Genomic DNA, 14,256 nt, shown 5'->3' on the forward strand with positions numbered 1-14,256 from the left:
ATCAGTTTGTATAACTGACACCTCTGTTGGTGTATAAAAATCCAGGAACGATTGTTTCAGAAAATGATGCACCAACTAGCATTAAATGCCAAGGACTGCCCGTGTTACAAACCTTTTTTTAATTATTGGTATTCATTGGCCAATCTGCTTTATTCGGGGTTCTTAAAAATAGTTACAGTGGAGTTTTGTCCACCATCTTAATGCAGATTTAGGAGTGAAGTGGCAATTCCTGATTCTAAGCTGTGGAACCAGCAGTCAATATTCCAGATAAATCGAAAGAGTACAAGGACATGAATTGACACGTGTCATATTGTGCCTTTACTCTTCCTGCAACAGGTCATAACCTACCAAGCCACCACACCAGCATTTATCGAGATGTTGGTAAACATGATCTTTCCACTCAATATACGTAAGAACCTAAGAGCCCACTTTATCAGGCCCATGGCCCATGTGATCCAGTATTCTGTTCTCGCAGTGGCCATCCGGACATCAGATCACTTCCATTTTCCTTCAATCTCCCCTTATAAACCAAATCTTTTAGCCTTTTCCTCATATTCTAAATGAAGCCTTAACAACAAATAGTTGATGGGTTGTGGTTGTGTTTGGCCAAGTGCATACTATAGAGGTGTTGCCTCTTGCTGCTACCTGATGCATGCTAACACCTAGGCCCCATCAGCTCTAAGAACCATTTGGCTATACTTTTCTCCTGTAGCCAAAATGTCTGAGGAGCTGTATGATCCATATGATTCCTCCATTCTTTTTCTCAAGCTATGGTTTGTTGGGCTTTGGATGAGCTGCTTTGAAAGAATTATAAATCAACCATCCACCATTCCAATCCAGACATCTATCTAGTACCACCTTCCACCACTGTGCTAATACTCTCTTCTCTTAGTTGCTGTATGCAGATAGGGACAATGGCAGCAATCATTAGATACATGCAGTCCTGTCCACTGCCTATCCTCAAGAGATATTTGTTTGGTGCTACTTGCACAGAAATGACATTCTCACCCGATGTGGGTGAGGACATGGCTAAGTCGAGATATGAATGAATGGGCCTTACCACTATTCTTCAGGCTCTCTTGTACAAGTAAGAGAACATCTGGTTGGGACATCTATAAAGAACAGCAAAACAATAACTATAAAATTTTAACATTTACTGATGTCATCATTTGTTTTGAAATATTAGCATAGTACTTCATGACATTTAACTTGGAAAAACTAGCTGTCTGGTGGTACTTTAAAAAGAAGAGGTGGCTTTAATGAAAAATAAAATAAAATAAATTATGACAACCAGACAATCATTCAGGTCATGTAGACATAGCAGTGACCTGTAATCAGAGGAGGAATGACCGCTGTGAAATATGCAGAAAGAAGAAACACCATGGTACATCTGTGTTAGCACAACCGGACACCCTCACTTGCCCCAGCTGCAACAAAACATGTCTCTCCCATATCAGTCTCACAGCCACAGCATGTGCTGTAACACTCCTATGGTTTGGCTCTTCCACTGTCTCTGGAGACAGATGGATGCCAACCAATAACCATATTAAAAAAGAGAGTCTCATTAAAACTTTAGTTCACATCAATAGTTATTTGAGATTTTGTATATGCATCTTTGCTATGCTTTGCTTTTATAAACTGCTCAAATTTATAACTTTCCCAAAGCTGCAGACATGCATGTTGATTTTTGTATTACCATTATGGCTGCTATGAACCATGTAAACTTAATTCCATAGCAAAGCTGCTAGAATCCACTTTATACAATATTTCCTGAAGAAAATGATTACTTACATTAGCTGGAAACTGGATATCTAGATTTACATCTGAGTTTTTGAAACCAAATCTGCTGCAAGAAGAGCCATACAGTCTTAGAGAACAATCTATAGTGAATGAAAATGGAAAATTTCAATTTGAAATGCAGAACAGGGGGAAATACTTTCTTCTCCACAAAGAGGTCTTGACCAGAGCAGATCCAGGAACAACAGGAGTTTACACTCCCCACATCCCTTCCTGGTTAACCTATGTTCTATCAATATTTAAAGGACTTGAATATGAATCTGATTTAGCGATCTTTAAGCACTGCTTACTGGTATTTTTAGCCATTATGCAGGCTTCTCCTTTAGCAGTTCATCTATTTTACAGCGTCGGGTGCATATTTTGCATCAAGTAACTAAGATACCATGGAAATACAACCCGGCTCACCATTTGTTAAAGACAATTATCATAAAATGTTACCTGGCAATTTCTGATGCAACACACTTTCCATGGCAGTTTTAACTCCAAGCCGTTGTTCAAAGTCTTCATTGTTTAAACCAAACTCTTGCACTACTTTCTCAATGGCAACACCAATAGCTTCAATCTGCAAAGGCGTTGGTGGAGGTAGGGCAGTCAGCAGCTGTTGCTCTTGCTTTTCCTTTAGAGATAATATGCAAGAAATATATATTGTTTTTCTCTCAAAATCATTTTAATAATGTAAAAAGTATATACTCTGGCACAGTTTACCTACTTTTATTTCTCCATATTACAGTCGTACCTCGGGTCACGTACTTAATTGGTTCCGGGTCGCTGTACGTAACCCGAAACGTACGCAACCCGAAAAACGCGCTTTGCGTATGCGCAAAGCACACCGATTGGTTCTGCGCATGTGCAGACCGCACAGAATGCTTCTGTGCATGCGCGGATCGGGCGTGGCGGGTTACACTTCCGGGTCACGGGAGTACGCAACCCGAAAATTACGTAACCTGAGGTACGACTGTATAATGGGGGGGGGGGGAAGAGAGAGAGAGAACCAATTCTAATGTCCCTGCAAAGAGCATTTCCAAAAGTATGTCCTCTTACTAGCTAAAACATCACAGATAATGACTGTTCCCCACATCAAACGGGGGGCGATGTTTGCGTGGTCGCACACAGCCCCCTGGATTCCAGTGTGATTCCTGGTAGTTCGTCTGGTGCCGCCTTCCCCCAGGCAGGGATACCTGGGGTCTCCGCCTATGTCAGTTAACCGCCCAATCCTGCCTGGGGAGGTGTTGCCAGGGGATTGGCCAGGTATTTGTATCGTGGTAACAATGTGCATAGCAGTTTGCAGAACCAAAAGGTCCCTAACTAACCCAAGGAGCTTACAACGTAAATTCAACATTGTTTAGAAAAAATGACAGCAAGGGTTAACAGGCATCAACTCGGCAAGCCAGATGCCTACAAGAAAAGAAAGGTATTCATGAGGTGGTAAAAAACACCAAAAAGAGGAGGGCAATCTTAAGCAGGGGATTTCAAATCTATACCTTGTCTTCCTGCTCATGCCCAGATCCAGCATGAACCAATTGCCCCAACTTGAAAGGCTTCCACAACCTTGCCCCTTTCTGATCTCGGTTCTCTTACCCAAGTACATCCCTGGCTACAACATTCGCTCCTCCATTTCAACCTCCCTCAGCTGCCTGAAGGTCTCTGGCTCCCACAAATGGCTCTTCTATTTCCCCCCTTGAGCCACCATCCGAAGACATCTTTTCCGGTGTGGATTTGGACTGCTGAGTTAATGACTTTTCTAATTAACTCCCTAGAGCAAGCATGGCTCACCTGCTTCAGCCCAAGGACTGCATTAGCTGGTGGCCCTCCCTTCCTTTGGCTGCAGGCCACTTCCTCTCCTGCTTCATCTCTATTGCTCCCTCCCCACTAGTTACAGGTCCCAAGGACAGAACATCCTGCCCTGAAGCAGGAAAGGTGGGAATAAGGTTGGTAGGAGGGGGCAATGTAGGGGCCCCCATGTTTAGCTGCTGCTGCTCATCAGCTACCATACTGACATGTGATATTTTCAGCTCTCTCTAATAATCTGCACAACACACACACACACCCAAAACCCCTGTAATGTTTCTACAGCTTTGACTCACCTTTATGTTTTTCTTGTGTCTTTTTTCTTTTATATGCTTATGAGCAAATGCCACCGACTCAATCAAAGTATCGCATAATTTGCATGTATATTTGGCTGTTGGGTAACTTCGAGGGCGCTAAGGAGAACACAATGTATTAAAATGTATTGATTTTAATTTATTTATTTCATAAAATTTATTTACCGCTTGATTGTAGAAAAAACAACAACTTCAAAGTGGTTTACAGAAAAAATTCAACTCTAATTTGAAATACAGTCGTACCTGGGCTCACGAATGGCTTGAGAGTCTAACGTTCTGGCTCCCGAACTATCGAAAACCGGAAGTGAGTGTTCTGGTTTCTGAACGTTCTTTTGGAAGCCAAACGTCCGACGGGGCTTGTGCAGCTTCTGATTGGCTGCAGGAGCTTCCTGCAGCCAATCAGAAGCCGCACCTTGGAAGTCAAATGTTTTGGAAGTCAAACGGACTTCTGGAACGGATTCTGTTTGACTTCCGAGGTACGCGTGTATACAAAAAGTTTAAACCACAATAAAATAGACTAAAACAAATTAAAGCTTCTACAAATATATCATTTCACAATGTTCCTGTCAAGACGAGTCACCTGGAGTTAAAGTCAAACCATTTGTCAGTAAACATCTAGGATCGTTTAAATAGCACTGAGAACTAGCATTTCAGTCCTATGGGAAAGTTATGATATGTATCACTGTTCATGCTGAACGGACCTTATTTCCCGTTCACTTAACAGCATGGTCTTTCCTGCACAAGCATGATACTCATATTGAAACATCTATGTACTACCTATTAAATCAGGGAGCTTTCCTGACTCTAAAAATTGCTTAAGATCCAATAATGTGCCTTTGATTCAGATTTGAAATGATTTTTACATACTCATTCCTCGGGCCTAAATCTGAGCTGCACATTGATCACTTCAATGTATGTGATGACAAGTGAGAATTTTATTAATAAAAATTACCCAGACATTTCATATTCCTGGATCAGCTCAACATTTAAGTTATGTGATTGGAATTTTTACAAGAGACTATGGATATGAGAGTTAACCACTTCAAAGGAATTCTTTCCTTGAGAAGAGAGGAGAGAATCAGACCTCTTGACGGACTAACTCTCAACCCACAGCCTCCTGAAAGTCTCTGCAACCTGACAGAGATGTGACTTTTAAGAAGGATCTGGGTAAGCCTTTCCATATTTTTATATATTCTAAGGACAGACCTTAGAATCATGACCTATGATGTTTAACATGAATTACATCAGATCATCAGTGTATCACAGAAATGGTAAGAATACTTGCATATAGCATTCCAGCTGTCTTTGCTCTTTTGATTTTCTACCTATTGACCATTTTTCTGAATGTTAAAAAAACCTTCAAATATTAATAAGGTACATCTACTCTGTCCAATGCAGGATTCATTAAACCCAAGTAATAAAATACAGGTGTTCGTCCAAATTATTGCTGCTCCTTATAATGAACAAGCAGCACTATCCCCTTGTAAGCATTTTCAAATACATAAAACTAATCTGTGGTTAAACATATTCCTTGCTTTCCCAAGCCCTTTCCCACCATTGTTGCTCTTCTCATTTACCAAGCACATTCCTAACTGGTATTCTTCAGTAACAACATTTACACATTTCACCCCAAAACAAGAATATATATTTACTGCAGAAATAGCTACCTTCCTCAGCCTGTAAATGAAGTCTCGCTTAAGTCGTTCTTCAGCCTGTTGAAGCCCTAGCAATTCTTTTGCTGTCAGTAAAGACTCGTCTATAACTGGCCCATCCATATCCTCCTCTTGATCATTTTCTTCTTTTCTTATCCGTCTTGATCTTCTTGGCTTCCTATGTTTCTTGGTTTCTTTTGAACAGTTATTAGAACAAAGTTGCTGTAAGTGCACGGCACAAATAACGACTGTCACCTTAGTGCATTTCCGCACCTAAACAAACCATTGCTGAGAAACCCCGAAGGATGAAACCATTCAAGCTTCAGATGGAATCTACAGTTGCGATGCAAAAACTCTTCGAGTTTGCAACCCAACAAGGGAAGGCACAACATATGGCACCTAGAATATGAAAAGATGTGCAGTACGATCCAATGCCCCCATTGTACCCAGCAAGACTTCATTTGCAACCCTATCCTTTGCTCACTTACCTGGGAGTAAATCCCTTTGCCCTCTGACTAGCCATATATAGAACTGTGCTGTTACTGTGCGTGGGGTTGCAGTCTTAAAGTATCACTGCTTTTATCCTCCTACAAATGCTGTTTTGGGAACCTTTTTAATGTACTTATTAAAGAAGTGGAAGTACGTGATTAGAAGGCAAACCATGTTAAGATAACTGACAGGCGAACAGAACCACCAAAATGATAAAGTACATTGTTACGGAGCGGATTTTTTAGTTGCACTCTAATGCCAATAGGGTTGCTGTGGACCCCAGAAACTGTTTGAAATACAGAAAGCCCTCAACGTACACAGGGCTTACTTGCACTTAAAGCCAAAGTTGCATATGGGTGGGACTGCCAGTTTTCCCCTCCCCCAATGCCTGTCCCCTTTTTTAAATTTTTAAAATTATTTGCCAAGCACATAAAGCTGAATGCGCACAAGTTAAATGTGTGCAAGTTGCCGGGCTTACTGTGTTTGCAAACCTTTTTTTGCCATGTGAACCACTTCACTCTGTGTACTGCGCAACAATTATTAGGTCAATTGTCCTGTGTTGTTTAATTCCACCCGTTTTTCCGTTTTGAAAAAAGTTTTAAGTTACTTATGGGTCCAATTTACCTATCTGAAGAAATGGGAAAGTGAAACTATCAATGCCTAAGCTCATTGAGACCCACCCCATCCCCAAGCAACTTCTCAAAACAGGGTAGGTAAACCTTAGCATTTTGCCTATATCAAAAATTCCATTTTTATGTGCTTATACCACTTCAAGAGCACTGGAATAGATTTTTATGTTTGCATGTGTATATCATATATATACACACAGAAACAGAACAAAACGTATGTTCCTATGCACACACAAAACTTATAAAGGACTCCAGGAGTTGGACCCAGAAGTCAATTTTAACACACACAAAAAAGTTCATTCTGCTCCAAATTGGCTTTTATCTTAACACAGTGCAGACTCAAAACACCGATTTCTTTTTTGTAATATAGGTGGCGATCATTTCTCATGGGGGTTCCAAACCTGGCCCCCACCTTGTTCAGCCATTTTCCAGGTCCAAAAGGACCCAGATGTTGGTGATCACACATCAATTGGATGCACCTAAAATGGTTGTCATCTGCATTCTTTGGAGGCAGGGAGGGCAGGCCTCCCTATTAGGCTATCAGGTACATTGCATCCCTTCCATTATTTACTATGAGTCCAGTATTTCAGACAGGCATCGTTTTGCTTTCCCTTTCATTAACATTTAGGCGGGAACCAAGTTTGTTTTCGTTTACGTTTTTGAAATGTGATACCACAACCTGTTTTGTTAAAGTAGAATAGTGTTGAAATCAATCTCAGGGTAGTATTCAGCTAAATTTTACTCAGAGTAGACCCACTGAAATTAGTGGCCATAACAAAATTCGATCCTTTAATCTAAGTGGGACTACTCGAAGTAAAACTTAGTTGTCAAATCACCCTTATCCTTTATTTTCAGATACAACTTTAAAGGGGTCTACTGAACCCCAATAGCAGAGAAGCAGTGTCAAAAAATGGTGGAAAAGAGTTAACTTGATATGATTTTATTTATTTTTTTACTTAATTCATTTCCATACCACTTTATATCTCAAAAAGTCTCAAAGTGGTTTGTTTTTCTTTCCAAAGTTTCCCAAACAGCTCCTGATCATTTGAATTGCATTAAAAAATCGAGATCACCTTAAAATTCTCTACTCAGCCAGGCACCTGTATGTTTTGCTTAAGGTGTGGGACAAATCTTGGTTACAGCTAGGCTTTTTTGTTTTTAAAAAATGGGAGGCAGCCAATGCTTCTTTAGCCCAGAATCTTAGGTGTGTAACCTGATCTATGTAGCATCTAGCAAAAATTTATTTAGCCTGAAATCACCGTCTTAGAAAGGAGTCTACAAAATCACCTTACAGCTACAGCATCTGGCCTACTTTTTGCATGTGTGTGTGTGTGTGTCTGTTGTTTGTCCTCCTCCACCAACCCCTTTATATAACACCTTACTTGTTGAAGAGTTCTGCAGAACTCAAAGCCTTGGTATTATTTTGTAACATTCTGGTTGATCCTAATAAAGGTATTACCCAACTGCATTTTTTTGGAATTTAAGCTTGTGTCTCTTAATATTTGTGACACCAAACAGAAAACAGCATTATCCCAAGCATCCCATTATCACACTACATTAATTTACAGCCATGAATGCAGGTGGAAATCAAGTAGTCTTTAAGTTAGGGATGGGGAATCTGTGGCCCTCCAGATGTTGAACTACAATGCCGATGCTAGACGCAGCTGATGGAAGCCATGGTCCAACTACAACAGAAGGGCAGCAGGGTTCCCATCCATGCCTTAAGTCAGAAATCAAGCTTTTACTTAAAAACACATTTTTATCCCTTAAGCGCACCCACTCAGGGCTTTGGAAGTAGCCATATGCCCCTGGCACCAGGGCACATTTGAGCTAGCTGGAGCAGGTGGCTGACGATGGAAAAATCTCAGGCGCATGTTTTATTCAATCCATGTAGGGTACAATACACCCCAAAGTTCTCTTGTGTAAGCTGGGCATGACCATCACCATTTCAGTAAGGATTGTGCAACACAGCTGCCCCTTAGATTCTGTCCCCAAGTACTGATTCTGCCACATGGACATTTGTGCAATACTTTGTAAATTTAAGGGCCTACTGTTCTGCTGTTTTAAATTTTAGATGTAATTCTTAAAATATTGGGACTACTGTTTATGAATCTGAAATATTCCACCCACCCCCAACCTTTTCTGGAGGGTTTCAGAGTTATTAGGAAGGCAGATAGCAACACAGCTTTTAGCCACTTACCTCACACAGGATACAACCGTGATTGCTACAAAGAAAACCCCACAATAGCTAAAGCAGGATATAGGATTGATATCAACCCAGTCATTCTTTGGTTGTTTTTAAGACTAGCACGTATTGTGCCATAACTTAGCAATAGAGCACTGTCTTGAAATGTTGTAGCATGGTAAACTTAATATTTTCTAAGGTTAGAAGATACCTAAAGACAATTCTTAAGACTACAGTCACCCCAGAACACTTGCGACACAGTTTAAAACACAAGAAAATGATCTAAAGGTGTTTATATTACCAGAATTTCCTTTCCTATCTGATAAATCGTCACTTGTTAAGTCTCTCTGCAGCTGCTTTCTTCCATTTCTGTTTCCTTGGCTCTCACACTCATGAGGAGAATCCTTCCTTGTCCTGATAACCACAGGAACCCGGGCTGTAGATCTGTACTCTCTCCAACTGTCTAAATTAGCATGATGGTTGTCAGACACCCACTTTTTAATTTGGTCTTTTGAGGCTTCATTTATTCTCATCCCTTGATTGTGAACAGTGTTTTTAGAAGAATTCGGGTGATTTGAAACACCGTGTGCTCCCTTTCGGGGACTTGTCCCATAGTGACCCAGTGCTCCCTTTCTTTTCTCAATCCCTATGTCCATCTTGTTGCCGTGTCCATTTCCATAATCATCCATTGCTTGGTAATCGTGACGTAAAGCACACTTCTGGAAATCCTCCTCATTTAAAATGCCCCGCTCCTTATTACGTCTGGCAAAGCACGGTTTTGCAGCATCTCCCATCATATTAGCTGTTCACTCTTTTCCTGTGGGGTGGGGAAAGAAATACATGTTCAAAACGGGACAGGCAGGGTGCCATGAAGAGGGCAGTGGTGAGTTTGACTATGTGGGAGACTTAGGTTCAAATTTCCACTAAGCTTACTGGGGCACCATGGGCAAACTACTCTCTCTCACCCGGCCAAGCTTTTATTAGTAAACATAGAATCATAGAACTGTAGAGTTGGAAGGGACCAGAAGGGTAATCTAATCCAACCCCGAGCAATGCTGGAATCTTTTATCCAATGGGGGGGGGACACAACCCTGAGATGAAGAGTCTCAAGCTTTTCCAACTGAGCTATCCCACATAAGAGAAGCCCAGGCCAAAGGCCCACCTAGTCCAGCGCTCTCTACTCACGGTAGGCACCCCAATGTCTACAGAAAGCATGCAAGGAAGAACTTGAGCACAAGAGCACTCTCCCCAGCTGTGATTCCCAGAAAACCAGTATTCAGAGTCATACTGCCTCTGACTGTGGAGGTAGAAGAAAAATATGTTACCCCTACATAAATCAATTATCAGATTTTGAAATATAGCATGAAATGTGTGATAGAAGAGAAATGGGTCACAGAACCAAGTTTATGCCAAGTATTGTGACCATCCAAGGTAGTCACACTAATACTGTAATATATACAGATTTATACAAACTGCAGCGGATTAGCAGCTCCAGCAAGACTATTGCCTTTAAGAGCTCCACTGAAGGGTGTGGATGGGTACACAACCAACATTCCTCAACCTCCATCATTCTACTGATGACCTAGAAAACATATGCAACACCCAACAAAGAGCACTGAACTCCAAAGACTAGTACAGCAAATAAGAAGCTGATGAGGCAACTAAATAGCGCTAGCACTTTGTACTTCAAATTACAGGACTTGCCTCTTGCTCTTGTATTAACAGAGGCAGAAGTTGGAGAAAAGGAGTGGCATCAGTCTTAACTCATCCTAGGATGAGTGTGCACGGCTTGCACCTGTGAGAATTACATACATCCACAGCTGTCAAAATTCCCCACCCCTCTGTCTGACAGGATTACAGAAAGCGGGCAAAATAACAGCACAACAGATAGCACCTTTGGAACATGAATTCAAAGTGTACTGTATAAAATGGCAAATAGAAAGAGAATTACTGTAAGTGGAAATAAAAGCAGGCAGCAACCAGACGTAAGCATTAAATCTATACATGCACCAAAACTGTAAGAGATTTATTTAAAGTCCAGCCTGTTCTATAATTCTTGAGACGGAGGGCATCACGTGCTAAGCAATTTAATGTGCATGAAACTTACAATAAGTGTGCACATAAAAGCTAGGGTTATTTTCCTTAAAAAGCAGGACTTCTCTTTCATCTTAAACTGGTATATCAAGTTAGCTGCTTTGAACACAACAGTGAATCCGTGTGAAATGATCACACCACAACCTTACACTAAGGTTACCAGATTTTTTTCAATGAATCAGGGGACAGCTTTCAACTTCAGCAGGAATGATAGGATTTTGTCAGGGGGCTGATTTATAAATCCGGGGACTGTCCCCGGGAAACGGGGATGTTTGGTAACCTTACCTTACACAGGAAGGGACCATAGCTCACAGCCACACAATACCTTTAAGCAATCCTATTCCACCGTAAATCATGTCTTCACCAAAGAATCACGGGAACTGTAGTTTGTTAAGGGTGCTGGCAACTGTAGTTCTGTGAGGGCACTCCTAATAATTTTCAGCACTACAGTCCCCAGGATTATCTGGGAGAAGTCATGACTGTCTAAGCATTTTAAATACAAGGTGTGGATGTGACTCATTCCTGGGCAAGCAGTATTTGCTAGCTCTTACAAGTGAGCAAACCAGTGAAGGAGGGTTGGGTTGCTTGTTGCCCATCTACGAACTGAGATGATTGCTGTGCTAGCAGCAAAGGAACAAAAGTGTATCTCTCCACATCCAACATGGAAACACAAAGGACTAGCAGTGAGGCGACAGATCACTCTGTCCTTCTTCCACAAGTGTGTCTGACAGAAGGCTCCCTCGAAAAACTAGCCTGCCAAGACCCAGTTACTTGTCGGTGTTTCCATTTTGGCTGCAGATGGGGGGCATCCCCTCCATGGCCAGTATGGAAATATAAGTTACTAGCCTCTTTAGAGGCCAATACAACAAACAAACAAAAACCTGCAGCCTAGGTACTTTTGTGGACTTTATTGTAAGGCTGACACTAGCTCTTTCCATAGGTCATTCAGCTTCTTTTTATGTACATTAACAGACTCTTCATGAAGATGAGAGAATATGATAAGGATATCCTCAGCACTTCTGTTTTCTAATCATTTCTGGAGTATAGAATATGCTAGGAGCCGGCCACTATTTTAATTGTCACACAAAAAGGCACAGCGACAGGGAAACATAATTTCCCTATTTCTGCTTCATCCTCACCTTGAGTCCACCCACTTTTCCCTTTAAAAGTGGTGGTGGTTACAGCTGCCAAGCAGCAAGAACAGCACATGCTATGTTTCAAAGTGTCCAACCAACAATAAACTCCAGCAGTCACCACTCACAAGGGAGTTGTTCCCTGGACCCATCAAATACATGTAGCTCAGTCAATATGTAATTACTAAAGTAACGCGGGTGGGGCTGTGGGTTAAACCACAGAGCCTAGGGCTTGCTGATCAGAACGTTGGCGGTTCGAATCCCCGCGACAGGGTGAGCTCCCGTTGCTCGGTCCCAGCTCCTGCCCACCTAGCAATTCAAGAGCACAAAGTGCAAGTAGATAAATAGGTACCGCTCCGGCGGGAAGGTAAATGGTGTTTCCGTGCGCTGCTCTGGTTCGCCAGAAGCGGCTTAGTCATGCTGGCCACATGACCCAGAAGCTGTACACCGGCTCCCTCGGCCAGTAAAGCAAGATGGGCGCCGCAACCCCAGAGTCGTCCGCGACTGGACCTAATGGTCAGGGGTCCCTTTACCTTTGTACCTTTAAAGTAGAAGCCAACAGGCAGAGCTTTTTAACACAGAACACTAAAGAGCACCTCTGAAACTTTCCTGCTTTGTCTTTCACGTATGAATGCTACTGCAGGACAGAATGCAGATAAAACCTATTACTGCACTTAATCAAATGTACACTGAGGCCTACATTACTTTATAAAAATTGTGCGCGCACACACAGACAAGCAAGTAACATTTCAGTCCCTATCGCAAACAGATGTAAAATCTCTTATGAAAAAGAGGCAACTTTCCAATGAACAAACCGATTTCTGTAAACCTCCCAGAGCCCCTTTAAGGATCGATGGCCAATCTCGGGAGTTTCATCCTCCCCAACATCTCCTTAAGGCGAGTGGTGATCACATTTGAGTATTATTCGCCAATTAAATGCTCGACTACACAGCCCAATCCATATTTTTTTTTTCTTCCTGCGGCCAGGCGGGCAGATTTTAAGCTGAAGTCAGTGAAACAACAACACACGGGAAAACGCCTAAGGCACCGAGCGGGGGTGGTGGTGGTTGTCGCCGTGGGCTCCCCTCCCCTTGCCCAGGATGAGGTGACTGGGGCCACTTTGGGCCAAGCGGAGGCCCAAAGGGGGGGGGGGGAGGGGAAGAGCCCTTCAGGCCCACTAAGACCCCCCCTTCCCCTTTCCCCGGGCGCAACGTCGGACCGTCCGTCTCCCTCCCACCCCCGAGAAACTACCGGCTGCGGGTGCGCGCTACCCCGTCCCCATCCGGGAGCCAGTCCGTGCCTCATTGCGGGTGGGGGGGGGGAGACACAGAAAGAGGCGGCGGCGGCGGCGGCCGGACGTCTGTGAGGATGAACTTACTCGGTAACCGATCTAACCGCCCTTCAGACCGCAGCCTCCTCGCTTTCGCCTCCCCGCCCTCGCTGCCACGGCCGTCGCACCCGGCGCCTTATCGCCGCTCCATTGTACCGAGGCGGAAGCCGCCAGCAGCAGCAGCCCCCGTCGCACAAAACCGTCCGAGATCCTTGCCCCCACCCTTCTCGTTCCTCGTCCTTCCGCCCTCCAGCTCCGCCTCCTTCCTCGGCCCCGCCCCTCAAGCAGCGCCCGTCGCCCATCCGGCGCGCGGTGTTTACCTCACGATCTGCGGGCGCCATGACACGAGAGGCAGGGGAGCCGCCTCTTCCGGCTTCCGAGGCCGTCGAGAGGAGCCTCACCGTCGGAAAAGGAGGAGGACTGAGAAGGCACCAAGGCGCGCTGATGAAACAAACAAATCCCCCACGCCTGCCGGGAAAAAACAACAACAACACACACACACACACACACACACACTACACACTTACAACTCCAGCCACATGGGCGGGGTATAAATAATAAAAATTATTGTGAATTATTCTACGTAAATTTATTTGTATACCGCCTTTCCAAAAGCATGCTCAAGGCAGCTTACAACATGAAAAAAAAATCGCATAATATTATTCATTGAATAGATTTCCAGTCTGCTTTTTGAGGGGGTTACAACCCCTCACAAAGCTGTTGGGTGCACAAATTAGATGGTAGTAGAAAAAGATACAGAAGGAGGAGCGGGGAGGACAGATTTCTCCCTGCCCTGCCTTTCAGTGTGGTTTTCTCTGGATTACTCTGAGGGGTATAAGGCATTC

At 43.2% G+C, this 14,256-nt stretch overlaps 1 protein-coding gene across 1 annotated transcript in view; it reads right to left on the minus strand.

The window, feature by feature from the left end:
* Positions 1-13,642, minus strand: part of TUT7 (terminal uridylyl transferase 7) — a 46,875-nt gene extending 33,233 nt beyond the window's left edge. Inside the window, 7 exon segments of the mRNA XM_033164853.1 lie at positions 1,061-1,112; positions 1,792-1,880; positions 2,236-2,413; positions 3,882-3,998; positions 5,567-5,745; positions 9,156-9,671; positions 13,460-13,642. Coding sequence (XP_033020744.1) covers positions 1,061-1,112; positions 1,792-1,880; positions 2,236-2,413; positions 3,882-3,998; positions 5,567-5,745; positions 9,156-9,651 — 1,111 coding nt within the window. The 5' untranslated portion in view covers positions 9,652-9,671; positions 13,460-13,642.
* Between the last annotated feature and the right edge of the window lie 614 nt (positions 13,643-14,256).

This window comes from Lacerta agilis, chromosome 11 (assembly GCF_009819535.1).
Source record: "Lacerta agilis isolate rLacAgi1 chromosome 11, rLacAgi1.pri, whole genome shotgun sequence".
In the NCBI taxonomy this organism is placed as follows: domain Eukaryota; kingdom Metazoa; phylum Chordata; class Lepidosauria; order Squamata; family Lacertidae; genus Lacerta; species Lacerta agilis.